This window comes from Ogataea parapolymorpha, chromosome V (genome assembly GCF_000187245.1).
Source record: "Ogataea parapolymorpha DL-1 chromosome V, whole genome shotgun sequence".
NCBI classification, from domain to species: domain Eukaryota; kingdom Fungi; phylum Ascomycota; class Pichiomycetes; order Pichiales; family Pichiaceae; genus Ogataea; species Ogataea parapolymorpha.
The window spans coordinates 1,230,357-1,254,751 of NC_027862.1; the positions used below are offsets into that span (position 1 = coordinate 1,230,357).

At 44.9% G+C, this 24,395-nt stretch overlaps 17 protein-coding genes across 17 annotated transcripts; 9 read left to right on the forward strand and 8 right to left on the reverse strand.

Moving 5' to 3' along the window:
* Positions 1 to 231: 231 nt before the first annotated feature.
* HPODL_04466 (DNA repair protein rhp54) lies at positions 232 to 2,718 on the forward strand (the record flags this gene model as incomplete). The annotated part of the gene is made up of 1 exon (XM_014079271.1): positions 232 to 2,718. The coding sequence occupies one exon, from the start codon at positions 232 to 234 to the stop codon at positions 2,716 to 2,718; it is 2,487 nt and encodes an 828-aa protein (XP_013934746.1).
* Positions 2,715 to 3,434, reverse strand: HPODL_04467 (uncharacterized protein; the record flags this gene model as incomplete). Its single annotated transcript, XM_014079272.1, has 1 exon — positions 2,715 to 3,434. One exon carries the CDS (start codon positions 3,432 to 3,434, stop codon positions 2,715 to 2,717), a length of 720 nt encoding a protein of 239 aa, XP_013934747.1.
* Positions 3,435 to 3,526: 92 nt separating this feature from the next.
* HPODL_04468 (26S proteasome regulatory subunit rpn3) lies at positions 3,527 to 4,954 on the forward strand (the record flags this gene model as incomplete). The annotated part of the gene is made up of 2 exons (XM_014079273.1): positions 3,527 to 3,563; positions 3,606 to 4,954. 2 exons carry the CDS (start codon positions 3,527 to 3,529, stop codon positions 4,952 to 4,954), a joined length of 1,386 nt encoding a protein of 461 aa, XP_013934748.1.
* Positions 4,955 to 6,878: 1,924 nt separating this feature from the next.
* On the forward strand, positions 6,879 to 9,257 carry HPODL_04469 (uncharacterized protein; the record flags this gene model as incomplete). The annotated part of the gene is made up of 1 exon (XM_014079274.1): positions 6,879 to 9,257. The coding sequence occupies one exon, from the start codon at positions 6,879 to 6,881 to the stop codon at positions 9,255 to 9,257; it is 2,379 nt and encodes a 792-aa protein (XP_013934749.1).
* Positions 9,258 to 9,375: 118 nt separating this feature from the next.
* HPODL_04470 (Actin-related protein 2/3 complex subunit 4) lies at positions 9,376 to 9,917 on the reverse strand (the record flags this gene model as incomplete). Its single annotated transcript, XM_014079275.1, has 2 exons — positions 9,376 to 9,882; positions 9,915 to 9,917. The coding sequence occupies 2 exons, from the start codon at positions 9,915 to 9,917 to the stop codon at positions 9,376 to 9,378; spliced, it is 510 nt and encodes a 169-aa protein (XP_013934750.1).
* An 80-nt stretch (positions 9,918 to 9,997) lies between these two features.
* Positions 9,998 to 11,374, forward strand: HPODL_04471 (pre-mRNA-processing factor 40; the record flags this gene model as incomplete). Its single annotated transcript, XM_014079276.1, has 1 exon — positions 9,998 to 11,374. The coding sequence occupies one exon, from the start codon at positions 9,998 to 10,000 to the stop codon at positions 11,372 to 11,374; it is 1,377 nt and encodes a 458-aa protein (XP_013934751.1).
* Positions 11,375 to 11,396: 22 nt separating this feature from the next.
* On the reverse strand, positions 11,397 to 11,927 carry HPODL_04472 (Signal peptidase complex catalytic subunit SEC11; the record flags this gene model as incomplete). Its single annotated transcript, XM_014079277.1, has 1 exon — positions 11,397 to 11,927. The coding sequence occupies one exon, from the start codon at positions 11,925 to 11,927 to the stop codon at positions 11,397 to 11,399; it is 531 nt and encodes a 176-aa protein (XP_013934752.1).
* A 76-nt stretch (positions 11,928 to 12,003) lies between these two features.
* HPODL_04473 (Protein transport protein BET1) lies at positions 12,004 to 12,507 on the forward strand (the record flags this gene model as incomplete). The annotated part of the gene is made up of 1 exon (XM_014079278.1): positions 12,004 to 12,507. The coding sequence occupies one exon, from the start codon at positions 12,004 to 12,006 to the stop codon at positions 12,505 to 12,507; it is 504 nt and encodes a 167-aa protein (XP_013934753.1).
* Positions 12,508 to 12,532: 25 nt separating this feature from the next.
* HPODL_04474 (Embryonic polyadenylate-binding protein 2-B) lies at positions 12,533 to 13,003 on the reverse strand (the record flags this gene model as incomplete). Its single annotated transcript, XM_014079279.1, has 1 exon — positions 12,533 to 13,003. The coding sequence occupies one exon, from the start codon at positions 13,001 to 13,003 to the stop codon at positions 12,533 to 12,535; it is 471 nt and encodes a 156-aa protein (XP_013934754.1).
* Positions 13,004 to 13,118: 115 nt separating this feature from the next.
* Positions 13,119 to 13,763, forward strand: HPODL_04475 (Nucleolar protein 16; the record flags this gene model as incomplete). The annotated part of the gene is made up of 1 exon (XM_014079280.1): positions 13,119 to 13,763. One exon carries the CDS (start codon positions 13,119 to 13,121, stop codon positions 13,761 to 13,763), a length of 645 nt encoding a protein of 214 aa, XP_013934755.1.
* Positions 13,764 to 14,380: 617 nt separating this feature from the next.
* On the reverse strand, positions 14,381 to 15,814 carry HPODL_04476 (Mitochondrial-processing peptidase subunit alpha; the record flags this gene model as incomplete). The annotated part of the gene is made up of 1 exon (XM_014079281.1): positions 14,381 to 15,814. The coding sequence occupies one exon, from the start codon at positions 15,812 to 15,814 to the stop codon at positions 14,381 to 14,383; it is 1,434 nt and encodes a 477-aa protein (XP_013934756.1).
* A 300-nt stretch (positions 15,815 to 16,114) lies between these two features.
* On the forward strand, positions 16,115 to 17,236 carry HPODL_04477 (Ceramide very long chain fatty acid hydroxylase SCS7; the record flags this gene model as incomplete). The annotated part of the gene is made up of 1 exon (XM_014079282.1): positions 16,115 to 17,236. One exon carries the CDS (start codon positions 16,115 to 16,117, stop codon positions 17,234 to 17,236), a length of 1,122 nt encoding a protein of 373 aa, XP_013934757.1.
* Positions 17,237 to 17,273: 37 nt separating this feature from the next.
* On the reverse strand, positions 17,274 to 18,416 carry HPODL_04478 (uncharacterized protein; the record flags this gene model as incomplete). Its single annotated transcript, XM_014079283.1, has 1 exon — positions 17,274 to 18,416. The coding sequence occupies one exon, from the start codon at positions 18,414 to 18,416 to the stop codon at positions 17,274 to 17,276; it is 1,143 nt and encodes a 380-aa protein (XP_013934758.1).
* Positions 18,417 to 18,462: 46 nt separating this feature from the next.
* HPODL_04479 (Orotate phosphoribosyltransferase) lies at positions 18,463 to 19,125 on the forward strand (the record flags this gene model as incomplete). The annotated part of the gene is made up of 1 exon (XM_014079284.1): positions 18,463 to 19,125. The coding sequence occupies one exon, from the start codon at positions 18,463 to 18,465 to the stop codon at positions 19,123 to 19,125; it is 663 nt and encodes a 220-aa protein (XP_013934759.1).
* A 34-nt stretch (positions 19,126 to 19,159) lies between these two features.
* On the reverse strand, positions 19,160 to 19,927 carry HPODL_04480 (Signal recognition particle SEC65 subunit; the record flags this gene model as incomplete). The annotated part of the gene is made up of 1 exon (XM_014079285.1): positions 19,160 to 19,927. One exon carries the CDS (start codon positions 19,925 to 19,927, stop codon positions 19,160 to 19,162), a length of 768 nt encoding a protein of 255 aa, XP_013934760.1.
* A 33-nt stretch (positions 19,928 to 19,960) lies between these two features.
* Positions 19,961 to 20,923, forward strand: HPODL_04481 (uncharacterized protein; the record flags this gene model as incomplete). The annotated part of the gene is made up of 1 exon (XM_014079286.1): positions 19,961 to 20,923. The coding sequence occupies one exon, from the start codon at positions 19,961 to 19,963 to the stop codon at positions 20,921 to 20,923; it is 963 nt and encodes a 320-aa protein (XP_013934761.1).
* Positions 20,924 to 24,358, reverse strand: HPODL_04482 (Sorting nexin-12; the record flags this gene model as incomplete). The annotated part of the gene is made up of 1 exon (XM_014079287.1): positions 20,924 to 24,358. The coding sequence occupies one exon, from the start codon at positions 24,356 to 24,358 to the stop codon at positions 20,924 to 20,926; it is 3,435 nt and encodes a 1,144-aa protein (XP_013934762.1).
* Positions 24,359 to 24,395: the final 37 nt, after the last annotated feature.

A 24,395-nucleotide genomic window follows, 5' to 3' on the forward strand; every position in this document is an offset into this window, starting at 1 on the left:
AGGGTTGCAGGGCACATGGCTGGGCATCCTAAACCTATTAACGAGCGGTTCTTACCATTCTTGGCAACAAGGGCACCGGAGGCCCTCTCGGCACGTAAATCCAAGCCCGCCCGCACTAGGGATCCTAACCTGATGCCTGCTTGCCAAGAACTGGCTTTTCTGTAATCTCTCGAAACGCGGTGTATGGATGTAAAACTATTAATTATTTTTCGCGTCTTGTTTACAGATCCCATGACATATAATAGAAGGTTCAAGATCTCGCCCGACAACGAGCTCGGCATCGGCGCAGGAATCTCCCCCACGCTAAAACGAAAGCGTCTGTATGAGGACCCGTCGCAGAAGCTTTGCAAGCCATTCAAGAGCCCGATACTGGTGTCTGCAGCTGTCTCGGCTGCTGGTAGGCAAATCCGCACAGCCCGTGCCAAAGGTCCACAATCGTATGCGGAACTGGGGCAGGAGAACATTCCTTTTGGGTCAACGAAAGACGATGACGAGCAGTATGGGCTGAACAAGAAAAAGGGTGCTCTATTGCCTCGCAATGTTTTGAGCTCTATGGATGAGACCAACAAAATTCTGACGCGCAAGTTCAAGGCCCCGGTCAAGTCGGGTGCTGACAATGAGTATGAGCTGATGAACGCTCAGCCTCCGCCACCTTTGGGAAACAGAAAACGTTTGTATTTCCCTCCAAAACCGCTGCACGATCCGCTCGGAGAGTACGCCATCGTTCTTTATGATCCTACGGTGGACGTGATTCCCGGCATGAAAGAGGAAGAAGAGGCTGCTTTGGCGGCAGCAAAGGCAGCAGCCGCTGCCGAAGAGCCACAGAAACCCGCAAAGTCTGCACACAAGTCGCTGAACGAGATTTTGGGGATCAGTACCCGTCCAGAGGAGGAAGTCATGAAACAGTTCCCGAACGTCCCTGTCGTCATTGATCCAAAGCTCGCCAAGATTCTCAGACCTCACCAGGTGGCAGGAGTGAAGTTTTTGTACCGCTGCACAGCAGGACTCGTGGATGCTAGAGCCAAAGGTTGCATCATGGCTGACGAAATGGGCCTTGGAAAAACGCTTCAATGCTTAACCCTAATGTGGACGCTTCTAAGACAAGGACCGCGAGGCAAAAAAACAATTGAAAAATGCGTCATTGTTTGTCCATCGTCGTTGGTGAAGAACTGGGCCAACGAGATCGACAAATGGCTTGGCAAGGGAACATTGAACTCCCTGGCAATGGACGGCAAAGGATCCAAAGGAGCCGGCGATATGGCCGAGGTGCTCAGGCAATGGGCTCGTGCCAAGGGACGATCCATTGTCAGGCCTGTCCTAATCATCAGTTACGAAACGTTACGCAGAAACGTAGAGAACTTGGAAGGAACTGAGATTGGTCTGATATTGGCAGACGAAGGCCACAGACTCAAGAACGGAGACTCCCTGACATTTACGGCTTTGAACTCTCTCAACTGCGAACGCCGTGTGATTCTGTCTGGTACTCCTATCCAAAACGATTTGTCAGAATACTTCTCGTTGCTGAACTTCTCGAATCCAGGTGTTCTGGGCTCCCGCGCACAATTCAGGAAGAATTACGAATTGGATATTCTTCGTGGCAGAGATTCGCTTGCCACGGAAGAAGAACGGAAAAAAGGAGACGAAAAGCTTCAGGAACTAACTGAATTGGTCTCACGTTTCATAATCAGAAGAACAAACGATATTTTATCAAAATATCTGCCGGTCAAATACGAATACGTTGTGTTTTGCAACCTTAGCGAGCTCCAATCCAAGCTATACCGTCATTTTGTCACTTCTCCAGAGATCAATAAGCTCATTAGAGGTTTGGGATCCCAACCTCTCAAAGCTATTGGCCTGCTTCGGAAACTGTGCACACACCCTCGTCTGCTTGATTTGCCAAACGACATCTCAGGATCCGAGAATATTTTACCGGATGACTACGACTTTGGGAACGGAAGAAACAAAGACGTTCAAACATGGTACAGTGGCAAATTTGCCATGCTAGAGCGGTTCCTCTTCAAGATTCGCAAAGAAACAGATGACAAAATTGTCCTTATTTCCAACTTCACGCAGACATTGGATCTAATAGAGAAACTTTGCAGACACCATAGATTTGGGACGGTGAGATTAGACGGGTCGTTGGGAATCAACAAACGTCAAAAATTGGTGGACAGGTTCAACGATCCAAACGCTGATGAATTTGTTTTCTTGCTAAGTTCCAAAGCGGGAGGGTGTGGTATAAACCTTATTGGTGCCAATAGACTGATTTTATTAGATCCCGATTGGAATCCTGCTAGCGATCAACAAGCTTTGGCAAGAGTTTGGAGAGACGGCCAAAAGAAAAATTGCTTCATTTACCGATTTATTGCGACGGGTACTATAGAGGAAAAAATCTTCCAACGTCAATCAGCTAAGATGGAGCTCTCGACATGCGTTGTCGACTCCAACGAAGACGTGGAAAGACAGTTTTCCAGCGAAAATTTGAAACAATTGTTTTTGTACAATGATCAAACGCCCTGCGAGACGCATGATACTTACAAGTGCAAGCGCTGTCAAAACGGAAAGCAAAAACTGAAGTCAGCTGCGATGTTGTATGGAGATGCCACCACATGGAATCATATCGACCGTGAAGATCTGGCAAAGAATGATGACTTTTTGATGCAAAACGAGTCTCAATACGACTCTGTCAGCTATGCCTTCGAGTACATTTCGCACTAATGACTTTTGTTAATCCATGTTGTTGACCAATAGCATCTTTCATCAGCTTGATCGTCAATCCACAACAGCCCGATGGAAAGTAGGTCGTCCAGGTTTGATTTGCATCTTGCTGTTTTCCAGTGGAAGTTGTCGCGCAGGATGGAAACCGTGACATACCCAATATTGTCTGCAGCGGTCAGTATTTGGCTTTGATCAGCATTGAACTCCTGGAGCACTGACTTGATATACATTTTGGACCCGATTTTGACCAATTCCAACTCATTTCCCAGCACTTTCAGGCTCTCCACGGCAACATGCACATCATGGTGGTTCATTTTGAATTGCCAGCCATCCTGGATAGTGCTAGTCACCAGCTGGATCACCTCATCCACAGATATAATACCCCCATACAGGTCTCTAGTTGCTTGACATATCTCATATATTCTAATGGCAAGTCTATTGTTTCTTTCTTCGGGATCGAGGTCGTCTTCGGCAGTCATATAGAGTGGATCGACTCCAAAACTTTCACAGATCTGGCTGAATTGCGCTCGCAGATGGGGGTTCTTCATCATTTCTTTCTTGTGCTCCTGCTTAAAGTTGACCAACGCGTTTTGGAAAACCTGGAGCTGGGTTCTTAGTTGTTCCTCACGCTGCCTCAGCATTGCCTGTCCCAGATCTTGAAACTTAGTTTGCTGGTCAGCATTGCGATCAAACGACGCCAAACCTTTCCGGCTCATGGTAAATAAGCGATCAAAATATTGGGTCGTGTGTAAATCATACTAAATGTCGAAGTTCGCCACTGAAATAAATATCTACAATAAATACAACTATGCAGAATACTGAGCCCTCAATGGACGTTGTGGACAGTAAGTACCGAGATGTAACCGCAGTCTCGCTAACATTCGTAGGAATTCATCAGTTTTTGGCACTTGTGGAACAGTCAGCAGCCAAGTATGATCCGAGATACGTGTTGAAGGTCTTTCGTGAACTTACTCCCGTGAGAAAAGAACTAGACGCTGGATCGCTGATCAAAGTTGTTAAGGAGACATTCCCAAGCTCGCATCCTCACTACGAATATCTCATTCAGGTTTTGTCTGATTTTGAGGATGTCGAAATGGTTGAGGAAGACGTTGCAGAAGCTCCAAGACCAGAGATCGACTTGTTCATTCATCTGTTGGTGCAAATTTTCCTCCACGACAAGCAGGACTTCAACAGGTTGGAACTATTCAACGAGAAATGCATCATTGCACTTGCTAGCCACAATGAAAGAACCCTTGATCACATCTCTGCGAAAATGTGGTTCTACATTTTCAGATCTAAAGAAGTTCTCAAAGATACAGTCTCAATCCGTCCTGCACTGCAGTCTGCCTTGAGAACCTCCACTTTGAGATACGACAAGGAGACACGAGCTGTTGCAATCACCTTGCTTTTGAGATCATATCTTCTCTCGAATGACATTAACCAAGCATACAACCTTGTCGAAAAGACCGAGTTTCCAGAAGATGTTTCCAACTCTGTTGTTGCCAGATATTACTACTACTTGGCTAGAATCCAGACGATCCAGCTGGATTACTCTGCCGCGGGTGAATGCGCCATTACCGCCATTAGAAAGTGCCCACAGACAAAGTCTGCTCTTGGATTTTTGCAGGCAGCAACCAAGCTCAATATTTTGATCCAGTTACTGACAGGTGAGATCCCAGAGCTGTCCACGTTTCGCGATCTTTCTCTCGAGAAGAGCCTCATCCCATACCTCGCCGTGACTAGGGCTGTGAGATTGGGCGACTTGAACCTTTTCAGTGATGCCCTGAGCACGTTTGGCTCCGCACTCAAGAAGGATGACAATTACAACCTTGTGTTACGCTTGAGACAGAATGTGATTAAAACAGGCATTAGAATCATTTCTTTGTCTTACAAGAGAATTTCTCTCAAAGACATCTGCATCAAGCTGCATCTTGACAGCGAACTGAGTGCTGAATACATTGTTGCAAAGGCTATTAAGGACGGAGTCGTTGATGCCACGATTGACCACAAGGATGGGTACATGCAATCGAATGAGATGCTGAACATTTACTCAACCAAGGCACCACAGGAAGAATTTGACAGAAGAATCAAGTTCTGCATGTCTTTGCATAATGACTGTGTGCGGGCCATGCGTTATCCGATGAACACGAATAGAAGCGAAGTGAAAACGGATGTGGATTCGAAGGAACGTGAACAGGAGTTACTACAATACTTACAAGAGGACGATTTCTTCTAAACAAGTTCTAGCACGATATTCAGGAAAGTTCCGATCACCCACACGGAAACCATGAAAATCCCAGCATCTCTAGTGAATTTCCATCCATGGTATGGAATGTAAATGAGCATGAACACGAGGTTGACGAGGATCCAGAGACAGGTCAAGTACAAGCTGGGTTTCATGTTGACGTCGACCTCGCCAATGATCTTCCCATTGACACCAATCCCAAGGAGTAAATTCAGCAATGGGCCTCCAAAGCATGCTGCCAGTGCCATCAGAGGATAGCCGACATTGGCTATGACCAGGTTAGAGATCAGGTCTCCGACAGAGTTTCCTATTGCGAAGATAGTCAAGCCCATTATCGCGTCAGACAGCTGTGTCAGTACGCTGATGAACTTGAGCACATTGATCAGTTCGTCCGCAATGAATGCTATGTATGCAATGGCTGTAATAAATCCTATGATACAGATAGAAAGCTTGATCAAATTGGACTGTGAATTAGCCCTGGTGACATTGTAGTAAACGCCAGCAACCGTTATGGTAGTGAGGACTAAAAAGGTGGCGTAAGTGCCCCATGATGCATTTTCAGCGAACGAATAAATGATGATAAATTGTGCACATGACAAAGAGCACAAGAGCTCCATTAGTTTGGTAAATGACGGTTTGATTGTCTGGTTGAAGTCCGAGAGTGACATCATTGGGATCGTATACTTTAGTAAGAGAACCAGTGGGTATGAAATGTAGCCAAAGATGATTTTCAGTGGATTTGATGAATACTCAGGTTCCTCTTCCAGATTAATTTCGTGGTCCAGCAGCCTTGACTCGTAGTTTTGCGCATCGTTTACAAGTCGTGAGATATTGACTGGCACCGACTGATTTTTGCTTAGCATTTCCAGAACATTTCCAAACTCAATGCTGTTAAGGATTCTTGGGTTGAAGGTATAAGAGTCTTCAAATTCCAGATTATCTCCATCCATCGTGATAAATGCTTCATCGTTGTATAAGTTTCTGATCTGATAGTCCTGGACAAGCTCTCGCTTTTTCTTTGTAATCAGATATTGCCAAATGAGTACCACAACCACATAGAAGATATAGATGGCGACGAGGATGTTCAACTTTGTATTCGATAAATGTCCATTCGATAAGAAAGCAAGCAGCGTGGTAATTGAAAGCAGGAAAAATAGTAAATCACGTAAATAGACGAATTTGGCACTCGACCTTAGGAGGCTGTTTGAAACCTGATCCGCAACCGAGACTTGAGGAAGGATTTCAAAGGGCGCTGCGATCGTTATAACTCCGATAATAAAACCGGTGATGAAAAATGCAGATCCAATAAGTTCACCAATAGCCAGAGACGCATTTTCGGTTTGGAAAGAGCTGTAGGTGCTCAGAATGTCTGGAGATCCATTTCCGAAGGCCAGCAGAGTCAGCCCAGATATATTCTCCGGGATATGGAGATAATTGGAGATAACGGAAAGGTTAGGACAGAGAAACTCGCCAGCAGTAAGTCCCAAAAACACAAACAAATAAAGCAATATAGCGAAGATGACAGGAAGAACGATCCAGGCTCTTATGGCTGCTGAAGAGCTTGTGCAGTAGTACAAGTGGAAATAATTGATTTGTCCTACCTGGTGATCGGCGCAATTCTGTAAAGCGTATTTACATTGTTCATTATTTGGCAACGAATGTACAAGATGGCAGGTAGAGTTTGCGGTGCTGGCGCTTGCCAGCGATGTCAGGGCCAAAATGGTGCTGACCGCTAAAACTCGTCGACTGAGCATAGGAAGTAAGATATACCAAGTACGAGCCGATCGACGCGGCGATTTTGAAGCGGCAAGATAGGGAAATCAGATTATTGTTGTAATACCGATCTATTGCCGTCATCAACTGCAGTTTGAATTTGGCTCTACGATCTTTCAATTCTAAACTTCGAAGCCACTTTATGCATTTTAAGGGATATATACCCCTACCTAACTCTTCTGACTCATCACAACCCGACAAAGAGTCCCCACTTCCGATGCACAAACACTCTATTGCCTCCCTCAACAGTGTTTTGGAAACCAAGCCCTTGTCCCATGACACCCACGGCAACTTTGTTGAAGCAGCCACAAAGAGAAGAGTGCTTCTACGCGGGATCAATCTTGACTCTTCTTCAAAAATGCCCCAGAACCCCTTGCAGTACTCTTATTCCAAGCCTAATAAGTGTGGTTTCTGGCAGGAGGCAGATCGTGTTTCCTTTGTTGGAAAGCCATTTCCACTGGAAGAAGCTTATGAACACCTGACGCGTATAAAACTTTGGGGCTATAACACGATCCGTTACATTGTCACTTGGGAAGCAATTGAACATGAAGGCCCAGGAATTTATGATACCGATTATATTGACTACACTATAGAGCTGCTGCGCAAGATCGATGAAATTGGCGGTCTCTACGTGTTCATCGATCCGCACCAAGATGTTTGGTCCAGGTTCACTGGCGGCAGCGGTGCTCCACTATGGACTCTGTATGCTGCCGGGCTTGAACCTCGCAATTTCCCTACTACTGAAGCCTCCCTCATACACAATTTCGCTGCTGATCCACAAAATTACCAAAAAATGGTTTGGGCGACAAACTATTTCAGGATGGCAACCCAAGTCATGTTTACGCTCTTTTTTGCCGGTTCTATGTTCGCTCCCAAAGCCATTATCAACGGCATGAACATTCAGGACTTTCTGCAATCCCATTTTTTGGACTCTATCTCTTTCCTATTAACCTCAATCAAGCAAAAAGCACCAGAGCTTCTGAACAAGACGTTACTTGGAGTAGAGTCGTTAAACGAGCCAAACTCTGGCTATTATGGGTATCCCGATCTTGAGAAATACCCCCCATCCCAGGAATTAAGGCTAGGAACGTGTCCAAAGCCAATAGAGGGTATGAGGCTTGGAATGGGGTTGCCGCAAGAAGTCGATGTCTATTCGCTCTCTGTGTTTGGGCCCCGCAAAAATGGCACCAAGCTTATTGACCCGAACGGAGTCAAGGCATGGGTCAGTGACGATCAAATGGACAAGCATTATGGTTTTCAAAGAAGTCCAGGCTGGAAGCTTGGGGAGTGTATTTTTGCGCAACACAATGTATGGGATCCTCGATCAGGCCAAGCTCTCATTCCTAACTATTTCAGCACAGACCCAAATACAGGCGAGACCTTAGATGATCAGACGTTCATCAATACCCTTTTTGTTGATTTTTGGGCGAAATGGAAGAGCATGGTGAGGAAAGTCGATGGTGAGTTGTACGTGATAATGCAGCATCCTGTCATGGCAATTCCTCCGGCTGTGAAAGGAACACCTCATATTGATAACAGAACAGCAGTTGCACAGCATTACTATGATGGAATGTCGCTTATGTTCCAGACATGGAACAGGAAATACAACGTGGATACATTGGGTATTTTACGGGGCAAATACGTTAATCCTGTTTTCGGGCTGGTTTTTGGTGAGAAAAACATTCGCAAATCGCTTAGGAATCAATTTGCCCAGCTCAAGCGAGAGGCAAATGAAGCAGTTGGGCCAAGTGTGCCGGTGATAGTCACAGAAACTGGGATGCCTTTTGATATGGATTGCAAGAAAGCGTATTCCGATGGAGATTACAGCTCTCAGGAAAGTGCAAACGATGCACTACAGTCCGCGCTTGAACACACAAACCTCAACAGTACCTATTGGTGCTATAACTCGCGCAATTGTCACAAATGGGGAGACAACTGGAATTTGGAGGATTTTTCGCTGTATTCCAAGGACGACGTGGATGACAAAAAAAATGAATATTGGATGCGGGCTGGAACATATGGTACCGCAACAATTGGCACTTATCTAGAGTGGATAACAAATTCTTCATCCAGTCTGGATACCACATCTAAAAAATCAGAAGCTGACGAGGAAGAGATCGAGCTTGAAAACAAGGTCATCTCGCTAATGAATGGAACTCGTGCTGCGGCCGCTGTTGTGCGGCCGTATGGTGTTCTGGTGAATGGAACAGTGGTATTCAGCGAGTTTGACCTCAAAAAGGTCACATTTGTGATGGAAATAAATACCCGAGTCCAATCGCACAAAAAGGCCCCGACAGTGATATACTTACCAGAACTTCATTTTCCGCCAGGCCAGTTTGAAGTTAGGGTTACCAACGGCACAACTTCTTATCGCCATAACAAGTTTGTCCAGCTTATAGAGTGGGAGCACGACGTACAGATTGGAAATATACGAATCGAGGTGAGCAGCTACGCCGGCCAAGAGGATTACGATTACAATGAAAAGGGCACTTTAAAAGCCCTTGCCTGCGGGTACTTATGAGAAAGGTGGACCGGGTGTGCGATGCAAAGTCCGTACTCTGCAGGCTGTTCAGGATAATTCTCCGGTTCTTGCATGTTTTAGTTTTGATTGTATTTGATTTTCTAAGGAGGTTATATGGCTAATCGAACACGCTCAGATATGCTTCTGCGACAAATCTCGCTCTGGAATTGAGGAACAATTTCATCTCGCTGATTTCTTTGTCGACGTCTTCCATAAATTCGATGATGAAGTCGATCAATTTGTTCTTCATCATCACCTCGTTGTGGTAGTTTGTGAGTAGGAACGAGATATCGTAATCTGGGATAGGCGTTCTTCTGAGAATTAAAAAATTCTCTGCTCTTTTGGTCAAGAATCTGGTGAACTTGTCGACCAAAATACTCTCTATTTCATCGCTTTGTTTGATTTTGATAGACACTCTCACAGAATTGATGCTTGGCTCAATGAGCACGCGCTCGTTCTCGTTTCTTGATATCATCATTGGGTTTAGCAGCACCTCTGTTGTCTTCTTGTTTTCCACTTCGGGATAATTGTGACGCTCGACGATCTGAGACGAAAAGTTTTCTAGACAGAGTGCCACATTCAGCGAGTGCCTAACTGCTGTGAGATACGGTTTGAGGGATTGAGACTGATGTTAGCACCATAAATGCCTAAACTTACCATTTGGTGATAGAAGAGGTATTTGCTGTTATTCGGAAGAGATGGGTTTCGCACGAAAAAATTAATTTTCGAAGTCCTTGAGTATGTGGAGCGAAGTGGTAGACGAGGAAGGTCGTGTTTACTACTACAACTCAGAGACTGAGCAGACGCAGTGGGAGAGACCTGAAGACTTGAAGGAGAGCAGGGTTGACGCTGCCTTAGAGAAGACAAAATGGCAGCGATACCTCACTGACGAGGGCGAGGTCTACTACTACAACGAGGAAACAGAGGAGAGTGTTTGGACACTTCCGGACGAGGTGCGCAAACTCATAAACCCAACAACTGTTGAAGAGCAGGAACCGGCCCAGGAGAATGGAGACAAGGTATTTGACTCTACAAAGATCGTGGATCTAAGCAGTTTCTTTACGGACGAGGAGCTCAGATGGGAAAAGAATGCAGATGCAAAAACAGATCAATTTGTGCAAATGCTGGAAGATTACTCTGTAGGAACAGATTGGACATTTCAGCAGGTGATGGAACGGTGCATAGTGGATAAGCGGTATTGGACTTTACCTGACTCGATTACGAGGAAGGAATGTTTTGAGGTTTATTTGCTTCGGAAAGCCGACGAGGAGTTCCGAGAGAAGGAGAACTCGCGCGAGAGTTACAGAAACGCATTTTTCCAGGTTCTGGACAATTACGATATAAAGTACTACACCCGATGGAACACATGTGCGAAACTCATCATGGATGAGCCTATTTATTCACTTATACCACCCAAGATGAAACGGGAATTTTTTGAAGAGTACGTCGGTAAGCTGAAGCGTGCACGTGAGGCAGAGATCAAGGAGGCCAGGCGTAAACAACTCGAGGAAGTCGAGGTCATTCTGCGGGCGGAGCTCACACTAAGGTCGCAGGTGGACGATGCTTTCAAGACGCTAGATATGGAGCGCTTGCCCCATTTGAACAAACTAGATATTCTCACGATTTATGAAAGTATCGTGAACGAGTTGGAGAGATCATTCCAGGCCACGGTCGCTGAGAACAATAAAAAAAATTACAGAGCAGATAGGAAGGCCAGAGACGGTTTTAGACAGCTTCTGGAGGAGGTGAGCCAAAAAATTGAGTTCACAGCGAAATTGAGATGGCATGAGCTCCTCCCATATATAAAGGATGATCCGCGATTCATCAATCTTTGCGGTAGAAAAGGCTCACTTCCAATCGATTTCTATTGGGATATTCTTGACAAGGAGAACCAAAGTTTGAAAGCCAAGCGAGACTTGGTGAAGCACATAGTTCCTACTGCTGATAACATGTCTCTTGAGGAGTTCACCAGAGTTGTTTCGCAGAAAGTGGACAATGTTTCAGAAAGCGACTGTCGACTCATAAGAGAGATGCTTTTGGAAGAAGGAAGACAAAAAGGCGAAGGAGACCGCAGAAAACGACTAATGACGCTGGGTTACGGGGTAGCAAGAAGTTAATGAGATATATAGATGTGTACTATTATTCGTCCTGCACTAACGCAGATAGACCGAGTAATGCCATCAGGGCGTACTTGAAGTACACGTTCTCCGTAATGAGAATGGTAACATATCCCACTAGAGGCACGTATCCAAATACCCTCCCAAGAATATCTTTCTTTCTTTCGAGATACTGCTGTCCGTAAGCGTATAGTGGTAGATCGTCTCGCTCGTTATTATCTCCTTTCGTCAGGAGCAGCTGCTTTTGCACTTTTTTCTTTGTCTTCCTGTCTTTCTCCATCACCCTGTGTTCTCTAACAACTCTATGCACAATTGGAATATCTTTTTCTTGCAACTTGTAGACAACAACGTCTCCTACTCCAACGTACTCTTCTCTATTCCAAAGAAACAGCACATCTCCTCGCTGAAAAGCTGGCTCCATAGATCCAGAAAGAACCACCACAATTGGAGAGTTCGACATGGTCACGATGGAGAATAGCTTCCAGAACGCAAAAGCGCTGGCCAAAACCATGGCCATGCTCAGACCCGAACCCAGCTGTTGACGTAAATTCATAGGAGAAAATAATAATATTTTCTCGACGCGACGATACTCTTATGAGCACAAAGTGAGTATTAATATTTGTCAACTAATGTCTAGTCGGTACTCTTCAAAAGCGCACCAGCGTGAAGGAAGAACAGCGCTTTTTTCCACGGTGTCTCAACCGGTATCTGCTGCACACTCTCCAATAAGAACGTACAACACATCCTCGGCCACGTCGCTGGATAATCTACGCCGTCAGGAGGACCCTTTTGCTAGATCGTCTTCCCCCTACGATACAGCAGACTCAAAGAAACGAGACTACAATGCTTCGTTAATGTCACAGCTCGAGTCTCAAAACGACGAGACAGTGGACCTACTGGGTTCCAAAATAACAGCTTTGAAAAATCTCTCCATGATGATGGGCGACGAAATCAACAAAAGCAGATTCAACCTCTCTGCTCTCGGGGGCGATATGGAACTGAGCAAAAACCGCATCAAGGCCAACCTCAATCGGATGGCCATAATGGCCGACAAGACAGGAATCAGCTGGAAAATATGGCTCCTGTTCTTCACAGTTATATTTTGGATATTTTTGTGGGTCTGGTTGTTTTAGGAAATATATGCCACTTGCTCATTATTTAATCGGGTGAAGTCTTCGCGGGCTCCTCGTTTTTAGCATCGTCTTCCCTCAAATGGTGTGTACGCCCTCTCCAGGCAGCACTGCGGCCACCGCGTCCCCTCCCTCTGTGTGGGGGTGCACCCGAATACCGTCTGGCATTGGTGATTCCCGGATAATTGGTCCGTTTTGGAGTAACTGTCAAAGTACGTCCGCGGAATTCTGTGCCGTTCATAGCAACAGCTTTTTGGGCACCTTCGTGCGTTTCAAACTCAACAAAAGCGTATCCACGAGGCTTCCCGGTGTGTTTATCATACAGGATGGTAATTCTGTTTATGACCCCACAATCATCAAGTAGCTCCTTCAGATCTCCGGGTAAAGCGGAATAGTCCACGTTGCCCAAATAAACAGACCGCGAGTCAATTTCCTGCTGGTTGCTAGGCTGGTTAGGAGCCAGTCTGGGTTGTTGCGGAGGCTGTTCGCTTTCTGACATGGACACAAGATGATCTGGGGTAGAAGATTATCAGCAGCCGGCGTCTTAGACGATCGACGCGACTGGAACAGGAGAAAAAAAAATTCAAGTGCTAACTTATTTTTCATTTCTGATCATGGTGTCCGTTCGTAAGCGTAAGATGGCCAGATCGTCGGTCAAAAAGGCCACGAGACGCACGAAGGACAGACAAAGGCAAGTGAGGAATTTTGGGAACTCCATCATTGCGGCAAACTGGGATCCAAAGTTGTCTCTGTCACAGAACTATGAGAAAATGGGTTTGAAAGTGCGACTGTCACAACAAACTGGTGGAGTGGAAAAGAAAATCACCCCTCAGTTCCCCGAAAGCGATGATGAGTTTGTCGTTGATGAGACTGAGGAAGAGGAAGAAAAGAAAGACGAATCAAAGGACTCTTTAGACCCAGCAGACATCCCCGAAGGAACAGCTAAACTTGTGCGTGATGATCAAGGAAATGTTATCAAAGTCATATATGGTACAAAGAAAATAACGCAGGAGGTTGAACAGGAAAAGCCTTCCACGGAAGTGGTCAAGAAACTTGAGGAGCTTGCTCAGCACAAGGTGGTAAAGGAACGCAAACAGAGCGCACGAGAGATTGATTGGCTAGCTGATCTGTACAATAAGTACGGAGATGACTATGAAAAGATGAAATGGGACAAGAAACTCAACCCTTATCAGCACAGTGCTGGTGAGTTGAAAAAGAGAATCACTAAATGGAAGAAAACCCAGGGCTTGAGCACATAATACCATAGAAGAGCTCTATCAAGTTAATATATTGTTCGTATTGTTGCAGATGGAGCTATCTGTGGAGTAGCTTAGCGTAGGTGGGCGGTGCGTCAAGATCAAAGAGAGAATAGACAAAATATTTTGCGAGTTGAGCATCACTATTAATCTAGGTGGAAATTTCTGTTTTGTTGGCAAAGCCAACTAGTGTCCACCGCACATATACACTCGACCATGTCACCATTTGAGTGCCTGATCCAGTGTCCTGGGTCATGCCCTCCCAGAGGCATCGATTACGTAATTGTTTAGTATCAAGCTTTTTTAAATCACCGTAGAGTTTACCTTTCAGCCAGTTTTGCTAGTATCGACTACGATGTCATCCAATGAGGACGAAAAGGCACACTGGAGCCGCCGGATACATGGAGTCCCAAGTGCTCACGTGGGGAACCAAATGGTGCAAATAACGACAAAGGTGTCAGAGAAGGATGAAAAGGTTTTCTCTTCATTCAAGACCGGGCTCAAGACTACGATACACAAATATGAGAAACAGAGCTCTGAACGACAAAAAGCTCACCACAGTACAGAAAAACACTTCCAGCAAGCATTGAACGATTCCGAATGGCTTGAAAACTAACTATTTACACGAACCAACCCTTCTTTGTTTTCTTATCGGTTCCCAAACCGGACTTGGCCAGAGTCTCAGCAACATCTCCAAAAGAGTCTCTATCGCCTTGGATAACAATGGTTGGCTTGCTTCCGGTAAGCACCCTCTTTGCAATATCTATAAGGTCATGTCTGGTGATTCTATCAATCTTTTCGCACATCTCGAGTACGTCGACCCGTTTACCGTAGATCTGGACTTGACGACCCATGTCTTCCAATTGGACCATCTTACTTTCTAAATTCATCATCAAGGACGACTTCAGCTGATTCTTGGATCGTTCGACCTCACTATCTGTGATTCCGCCATTTCTGACATTATCCTCCATTAAGAGCGAGAGCTCAAATCCAATCAGCTCGCCCATCACACGGTTCGCCTGTGGAATGCAACTCAAAGAGATGCCGAACAATCCACTGTCACTGAAGTTGTGAATGAAAGATTTGCACGACTCCACAAATCCATACTGGTTCAAGATTCGCGTGTATGCTCTAGAGTACATTCCTTTTCCAGGACCACCAGCAGAAAATGAGCCACCTCCACCGATGAGCATTTGCAAGGTAGCAAGCTTGTAGACCTCTTCGTCTTGAATGGGCACACCTTCGAAGCCAACGTGGATATGATGGAATTCCTGACCCATGTAAGCAAGCTCTTCAGGGTAAGGAGTCGAGAACTCTCCCCCTGTATACACTGCTGGGTCCTTGATAATCTCTGTGCTATTTCTGGCTTTGAAATCTTCGAGGTTTTTCAATGTAAGTTCCTCGGCTTTTTCAAAAGGTACACCGCTCATAGCCACCACCAGTCGATCAGGTCTATAGAACAAGTCTCTATATTGGCGCAATTTGGCCGATGTCACCTTGTCCAGCTCCTCCTGGGGGCAGAGTAGAGGACAACCCAAGTTTTTGCCGCTGTATGCTGTCTGTTGAAGGAGTTCTGGCAATATCATGTCGCTTTGAAGCCACAGCTCATTCAGTTCATACCGCGCGTTGCTAATTTGCTCGTTTATCTCCTCGTCTAGCAATGCTGGTCTGGCAATTGTATCACTCAAGAGCTTGAACATTTTGTCCACATCTTGGTTGAATACGCTTGCTTGATAAATAAGAGTCTCTCTTGATGACGCACACATATAGTTGCCGCCCAAGTGATTTAGTTTCTCCACCATTTCCGCTCCAGACATTTCAGTAGTGCTTCTATATGCCATTTTATCCATCAGGTGCGAACACCCTGTTAAATCATATCTATCTTCGAATCTGGAGCCGGCATTAACATATAGTCCCACAGCACTGAAATGACTGGGAGTCTCGTCTACCACCAGCTTGATCCCGCTAGGTAAGGTTTTGATTTTTGTTTGCGATATGGTGCTCAGAGCACGCCGAGAAGGCTGTCTGCTTAGGGCAAGGATATGATTCAACATTGTTCACAAACTTTTCGTAACGAAAACTCAAATTACAAGGGCGAAGCCGATCGTCGCGACTACAAAAAAAAAAAAAAATTTGGTGTAGATACCGGGCGGAGCGAATAGAAACAAACATAGCAGAAATTTATTTATAAAGAAACAAAATCAGGACCACTTTTGATTCCAAATCATCCAGTCACTTTTGGTTTGCACCTTATACAAACACTTATTACCCTATCTCAGCGTTATCGGTGTTGATTTGCTCGTTCTCCATCGCTTATAAAAAAATAACGTGATTTTTTTTCACATCATAGCCCGATGAATAACAGACGTCTACCACTCGTGTCTCGCAGACAATTTGAGGCCCATACTACTGTTAAGTCATGCTGGGTGACCCTATACAATAGAAATATCTACGATGTCACTGATTTCCTTGATGAACACCCGGCCGGCAGTGAATTAATTTTGGAGTATGCTGGTAAAGACATCACCCAAATCCTTGCCGATCCTAGCAGTCACACTCACTCCGAGAGCGCCTACGAGATGCTGAATGACGAAATGCTTATCGGATACTTGGCTACACCAGAAGAGGAAGAGGAACTTCTTTCTAAACATCAGAACATGGAAGTGATTCCGGACACAATTGATCTGACTGAATTTGGTGATCTGCCTTCGGAGCAGCTGTTGAGCGTTAGAACAGATGTTGACGAAGACTATAGAAAGCACAAGTTCCTGGATCTCAACAAACCATTACTTATTCAGGTCCTCACTGCCAACTGGACCAAGGAATTTTACCTTGACCAGGTTCACAGACCCAGACACTACGGGAAAGGCTCGGCCCCTCTTTTCGGAAACTTTTTGGAGCCTCTTTCGGTGACACCTTGGTATGTGGTTCCACTTATTTGGCTTCCAGTCAACTTCTACGTTTTCTACATCGGATTTGTCAACCAGAACAAATTCTTGGCACTGGCTCTCTGGGCTCTAGGACTATTCGTGTGGACCTTGATCGAATACCTCATGCATCGGTTCCTTTTCCACATTGATAACTACCTTCCAGAACACCAGCTTGCATTTACTGTTCATTTTCTGTTGCACGGTGTCCACCACTACCTACCTATGGACAAAAAAAGATTGGTGATGCCACCAACACTATTTATTGTTTTGTGCTATCCGTTCTACAAGCTTGTGTTTGCAATTTTGCCTTATTATGCTGCCTGCTCCGGATTTGCTGGAGGATTCCTTGGCTATATTCTTTACGACTGCACTCATTATATTCTCCACCATGCCAAGCTCCCAAAATACCTCCAGGATCTCAAGACTTACCATCTGGAGCACCATTATAAAAATTATGAGCTTGGTTTCGGTGTCACCAGCAAATTCTGGGATCGTGTGTTTGGCACGCTTTTGAATCCTGAAGACGTGTACCAAAAGAGAAATTAAATAGTATTATGATGATTATGGCTTATGGTTGATAAGTTTAACTGAACTCACGAAGAAGCGCCATCGTGGAGTCAAAAGTGTAAGAATGGTCTTGCTCGACCTCCATGCCTTCGTAGCCGTCGGATGAAGATACGCTTTGCAGGATCGTCAACACAACTTCATATCCTTTCAGGTTATTAAACTCGGTTACCATGCAGCACCAGTGTTCATGTTCTGCGAGCAGGTTGATGTCAGAGTCTTCTTTGCTTATTTCAGCTGGATAGCTGACAGACTTGAGCGGTTCCGTGTGGTCTAGATTTTTAGACTCTCCAAGCAGTATTCGCCTCGTACATTTGTGACATTTGAGAAGTGCCAAATTCTTTGATCCAAACTTCTGTTGTTTTAGCTCCCATCCAAAAAGGGCAACCATGGAGAGTATTAAGTTTGTCGAGTTATAAGCTTGCAAAATCTCAATTTGCGACTTATTGACTATGTCTGTGGTATAGCTTTTCAGCATAATAATGTCTTGGTGATCGATCAGGTTATCAAGATTATCTTGATATTGCTCTAGTATTTCATTCATGTCACTGATCTTGAGATGGTATTGTTTTCTAACCAGCCCTATATCTAAGTTGGAGTTCCTCCACATGCATCCTGGATAATGATCTGTACGTAGCCGACGAAGATACGAGCTTATCAATTGTTCGCGCACCTTAAGAAACTGCTCCTCTGCTTCCTCGTCTTCCACAAACAGAAAGTTAGTAACGATTTTGTTCTTGTCCTTATGTTCGTTCAAGCGGATCAGCAATACCGCATTGCAGTAGTGGCAATGCAGCTCGTTTTTTCGCTTGTGGCATTGCCAGCCGTTCACCGCGCATTCGAGGGGATTTAGTTTATCGTCCTCGATGGACCAGTTAAGAATATTGAACGAGTTGATTCGCTCATCAAGCGTATTCTTGTTGAATGGATCTGTGGTTACGCGTCTGTTGACTTTTGGCGATTTGTTCAGCATGAGCGGGTCCGAAGAGTTTGACAATTTCCTTTTGTTCACAGATTTCGGAGTCGATTGAGGCAAAACGTGTGGAAGATGCGAGCGTAAAGAGGAGGGCGAAACATGCTTCTTGACATTGGAGTGTCCTGAAGAGAGGCATATTGAAGACAGAATGTCCAGGATTGCGGAGGTGGTGGCCGTATCGTCCATCCCCTATTTGATTGAGATTTATGAAAAAAATATTTTAGTCTCGAATATGTCCTACAAGCTAAAGTTCTTGAAAGATGCTCTTGATGTGCAGGCTTTGAAATTTGGCAGTTTCACTCTGAAATCTGGCAGAACGTCGCCATACTTTTTCAACATGGGCCAATTTTCAACAGCTGCTGCTCTGAGCAATGTGGCTACAGCATATGCCCAGACCATCATTGAGTCGGGATTGGAGTTTGATGTCCTGTTTGGCCCAGCATACAAGGGAATCCCACTTGCTGCTATTACTGTTGTCAAGCTTTATGAACTCGGTGGAGACAAGTACGCCAATGTTGGATACTCTTTCAATAGAAAGGAGAAGAAGGACCATGGGGAGGGTGGAATGATAGTGGGCTGTCCGCTGAAAGACAAGAAGATCCTGATCATTGACGACGTTATGACCGCCGGTACTGCCATCAACGAGGCGTTTGACATCATCAAGACTGAAAATGGCCAGGCTATAGGTTGTATTATCGCTTTGGACAGACAGGAAGTGGTTAAAAACTCCGACCAGAGCGCCACTGCTGCTGTTTCCAAGAGATACAACGTTCCTGTTTTGTCTATTGTCAGTCTGGATGACATAATTGAGAATCTGAAGGACCAGCTCACGAAAGAGCAATTAGACATGATTTTAGAGTACCGTCAGCAATATGTTCCTGCTACTGCTAAATAATCGTACTGAGAAATAGATTCTGATATACCGCTCTTTATGCTCTGATTCTCTGCACCTTTGGCTTTGGAATCTTGGGCGTAGATGTCTCTGTTTGTGGGGTCTTGATGTATGCCGACGCCGTTTGAGGATTTTTCATCGTCAACGGAGAATGTAGTGGAACAATAGTGTTCATCTTGAACTTCTTTACCTTACTCACCTCCATAGGCTCGTACCCCTGCATTAGCTCTGGCGGACCTGGAAGCTCCTTGACAGTGTCCAAAGTGGTAGGATGATTTTCCAGGTATTCAGAAATTTTGAGTAATAGACCTCTCTTAGTTCTAATGGCAGGACTGACTTGTTGGCCTTTGAATTTAAGCCCCACTCTGACTCTTCCTGGGTTTCCAAAATCTTGTGGGTGGGATTTTTCAGGTTCCAGCACAGCTGTTAGGTTTAGGTGGCGGCATGCGTCCAAAATAGTTTTCGCAAGAGGGTTTTCAACACAGTGGTCCAAGGGCACCCGTCTCCCCTCCTTCACTGAACGGTTCAGGTCAAAATAGCACGGGTATATCAGCTGCATGCTTTTCAGCTCAGCCAGTTCTTCCTCTGAAAGTTGGTCGTGGGTCCTCATTTGCTGGCGAATGTCAGATGTCTCGCTGTTGAACGGAGGCTGAAAACCTTGGGGTTCCTGGTCTTGACTTCTCACCACACTTGGTTTGGGCTTGGCAGGAGCAATAGGAGTTCTCAAGTCAGGGTCGAACTCGGCCAAATCCATATCCAAATCGTCGACATCTTCGATGTCTTCTATATCCTCGAGTTTAGGCATTGAGAAAAAAAATGATATAATTTGTATTTTTTAATGTCTGATTCAGACTCGGACAATTTTGAAGATGCTCAGGAGCATTTCCAGGACTTCCCAGAAATTCACCACAGCAATGACAAGCACTTAAATAGAATCAGAAAGGACTCACACGAAGTGCTCGCCAACCTGGACTCGTCATTCTGTTCAGACCTCGCGTTACATCTGTATATGGTGAAAATGCTAGCTTCGCGAGACTACTTTGTCGCCAACGGACGCTTCAGTAGCTGGCCATTACCCAGAAAACAGGTTCCGGTCCCTGTGGCAAGCAAGGAGTATGTGGATGAGTGCAACATCCACGGTGACGCGCAAAATTGCCATATAGTTCCGTATCGCGAGATCTGCAACGAGAATAAGGAAAAGCCTAAGGAGCAATTTTTGGAGTATGTGCCACCTGCTACCGACGCCAAAGAGGAACTGGGGCTGCAATTGCAAGCAATATTCCAGCAAAAAATATACCATAAAATACATGCTTTTAATCTTTCGAACGCGGCGGCACGAATTCGAGACAAAAATGCTTCTACAGTGAAGTATCTTCCCGTTCTCGATCCCCCGGTAGATCTTCCGCAAGAAGCTAAAACAGAGCTATTCACAAAGATCAACAACGTTTTTGACGAGTTGATTGAGCAAAGGAAAGCTTGTGTGAGCTCAGACAACACTGCTCCTTTGGACTGGTTGAGTGTCGCACAGCAGGCTAAAGATCACGATGCGTATTTGGAAATGGCAAAATTGATGAGTCTGAAGTATCCTAAACTCAAAAAACCCGTGTTTGACCAGACACTAACCGCAAAACAGCAAGAGCATCGTCACCAAGAATGGGTCGCGGAGCTGGAACGTCGTAAACGAAAGAATGAATTGAAAAAGCTGCTCATTAGAAAGCGCGCAGAGCTCGAGATCCGCAAACTTAAAATATGGGACACGAAAAAGAACTTGGGAGAGAGACCTATCAGAAAAATCAAGTGATTATCTTTCAATCTCTGGAAAGATTGTCTCCAAAACCTCTTGTAGGATCGTTAAAACCAGGTGTCTGTTCAAAGTCTGGTTTTGCAGAATTTGAAACGTTGTCTCTGCAGCCAATCTGGAGTTGGAAACACCAAAAATCTTGGAGCACGTATCAATGATGAAGAATTCCAAAATCCTTCTAGCATGCTGTTTGGTTTTAGATTTCTCCAATAAGGTTCTAGGAGGTCCTGACTTTCGGAACGACCCATTTGGCCACAAGGAGTCTTGCAACAGAGTCAGGATGCCAGCCACAGTCGATGAGTCCTTAAACCTCCCATCAATGCTGACCCTCACCATTTTTTCAATTGTGGAGCCCAAAAGTTGCTGCAAAACCAGCACAATAGCCCGGCCCCTTAGCCAGGCCTTTGAGTTCTTGAGCCAAAAAACAGCGATCAGGAAGTCACTGATAGGCCTCACAAATGAGGAAAACTTCGCTTCCTGTCCTTCAAGATTTTCGTCCAAGCTAGAGAGCTCTTTTTGCATTTCCAAAGATGGCTTATTGTCATCATCATTCGCAGGAGCCTTGTATTGCAGTTGCCATTGGTTGGAAATGTTGTTGTACAATTTTGAGGCCATATTCACTGCACTTTTCCCTGGATTGCCTAGCTTCCCAAGTCTCTGACGCGAGTTGTCGGGATTAATGTCGAAAAGTTCCGAAGACAGGAAGCTGCGGAAGACTTTATCCTGACAAACGTCACGGTTCTCAATCAGTGATTGTAGGTAGCGCTCGAGTTTTCGCTGTCGCTCGACGATCAATGATCGCTGCTGGAATTTGAGAACCACCTTACGTTTAGGAAAGTCTAAGTCTCCGACTTCGGCGAACTTGCTCTTGAGATAATTATTCAGTTTGAAAAACTGGCTAAACCGTCTTGCAACCATCCAGCCTGCGACCACAGTGTTATCAGCCGTCAGCTTTTGCACCTCAATTATGTACATTATGCACTCTTTTCCATCTTCGAATCCATTGAGATATGACTGTATCCGCACGTGACTTTTTCCATAGAGTGTATTGTCGCTTTCCTGGACGATGTACTGTTGCTTCTGTAATTCCTTCAACTGCAACTCTTTTTTGAGTCCTGCCTGAGTCTTTCTCAGGATCTTTAATTCGGAAACGTTATTGGTCAGTTCTGCCTTGTTCAGAAGCGGCTCTATAATGCGTAACTGCTGCTGCAGCTTATCAACCTCCGCTCCCAGCTTTTCAATTTCGTCTCCCAGATTAAGATTGCCAGGAGCAGCCAATCGCAGTTCTTGAGATGATGACATCGTCATCTCATCATCTAAGAAACTTTCGCTCTCGTCGTCATCGAAAATCTTTATTGAATTGGCTGAGTCCTTATCGTCTGATAATTCACCGTTGTTGTCGAACAATCCATTTTTCTCCACATCTTCCCCAAACAGGTCGCGCTGGACATCCTTACTTAGAAGCCGAGACACTCTAGGAGTACTGGTACCTGATGGCGCCTCCGACAGGTCCTCTGAGGATGAAAAACCGGAGTTGAATTGATACAAGCTTGGTCTTTCTCGCTTTTCATCTGCCAGGTCAGCCAGGACGTCCTCAACAGCGCGAAGAACAGCGTCGCTCACTTTTTGCTCCTCATTTCCAGTCTCTTCATAATCCGCCAACGGATCGCCATTAATCTCATCCTCATCTATCTCTATGCCTTCACTTTTTGGCTGTTCTTCCGCTGCAACTAGTCGCAAGTAAAGATCAGATTGTTTGAAAGCAACATAATCGGTTTTCTGCATTCTTTGATAAACTTCATTCTGTAGCTTGAATAAAGACTTGCGAGCTTTGTAATAAAGTGCAGGATCCGCAGGTTTTGTTTCCACAAATTTTGAAACGTTGGAATAGCATTTTGAGTCTATCTTGAGAATTGGACTTTCAAAAAACTCCTCGAATATTTGACGTAGGTCATCACCCTGAGACATTGTCATAGAGTATTCTAAGTTAGATTCGTCTTCACTGCTGTCTTCTTCTGAGAGATCGTAATTATCCTCCAGTGGATTTCTCAGTCCCTCAGCCACAAGCCACAGCTTCAGCAAAGGGGTGCGCCGTCTCTGTTCCATGAACTCTGTGAACACTGAAAGTTTTGCAGGACTATTTAGTATCTGGGCAAAAGTGATGTCTAAGTTGGCGTTGACATTTGGTTCTTGTCCTGCCAAAGCGGAGGATGACTTCAGCAAGGATAAGAGACGTTTATCGGTCGCGCTGCGTAGGGTAGCAAGTCTTTCTTTGTACAGCTGATTGTTGGCGTTTTCACCCCGACTTGCTTTATTCAATTGTAGAGTCACGTAGTACTTGTACTGTTTGAGGTCTGCCACAGACTGGGACTTGTTGATTTCGCGCAATATACGTTGAAATTTGGCTGCATCGCTTGTTGGATTCAACCTTCCTCTTGAAATCAATGACCTAGAATTTCTGAGATTCTCAACACTATGCTTACTGAGCGCGCTTCGAAATCGTTTGACGTTCAAACGGTCCTTCATAGCATTTCCGAGATTCTTTTCCACGAGCTGGTTGTAGAAGTCGGGGTCGGAGAGCATCTCCACGATCTGGAAAAATACGCATTTTTCCAAAATCTCTCGAAGAAGCAAAAAAATAGGAGGAGACTCTATCTCTTTTCCATCCACTATCAGAGGAAGAATCTTGGATACCTGCTGCGAGAGCCATCTTTGAATGTCTTCTTCGGGATCAACGCTTTTTAACTTGATCGCCGGATGCAATTTTCCCTTATTGTAGCAAGATGCAACGATTTTGTCAAGGTCCCATGTATTGGTGAAGGATCTAGTTGTGCCAAGCTTCTTATTCTTCACAATCTCTTGTGCAGTGACAAAATTTGTGTAGTGGTCTGTGATCAATGGCAGGACACGATAGACTAGTGTTTCTGTCAGATCTATCTCGCTCAGTCTTTGCTGCAATTGAGTAACAACATTGCCTATTTGCACCTGTACCTCGACCAAAAATCTCCTATCTGGAGTGATTCGCATATACCATGACTCTACAAAGTCTCGCGTTATGAGCAGTATCAAGTTATGGAGAGTGTCACTGATTATGAAGTTTTCAGGATAAAGTTGGTTAACGCGGTCTGGATCTGCTTCCTGATTCAGCTCTGAAACTTCTTTTGCCCAATTGTGCGACTCAGTGAACTTCAATCGTGGGAATCTTGTTTGAAGCTTTTCGTTTAGGCTCCCAATTGATTTGGGCGGGTGACCGCCGACTCGCCATATCATGTAACCAAATATCAACATAGGAACTATCGATCCTAGAAGGATCAAAAAGATGTGCGAGCACACATAGTAGCCCACCACAGCTGTAGTCAGGGTTGCAATTATAAGTTGTGGTTTTATTCGTTTAATTCGAGTTATGGTTCCTGCGTTTTTCCTCTCTTCATTCATATAAATATTAGCGTATAGTAATTTTTAGGTTAAAATA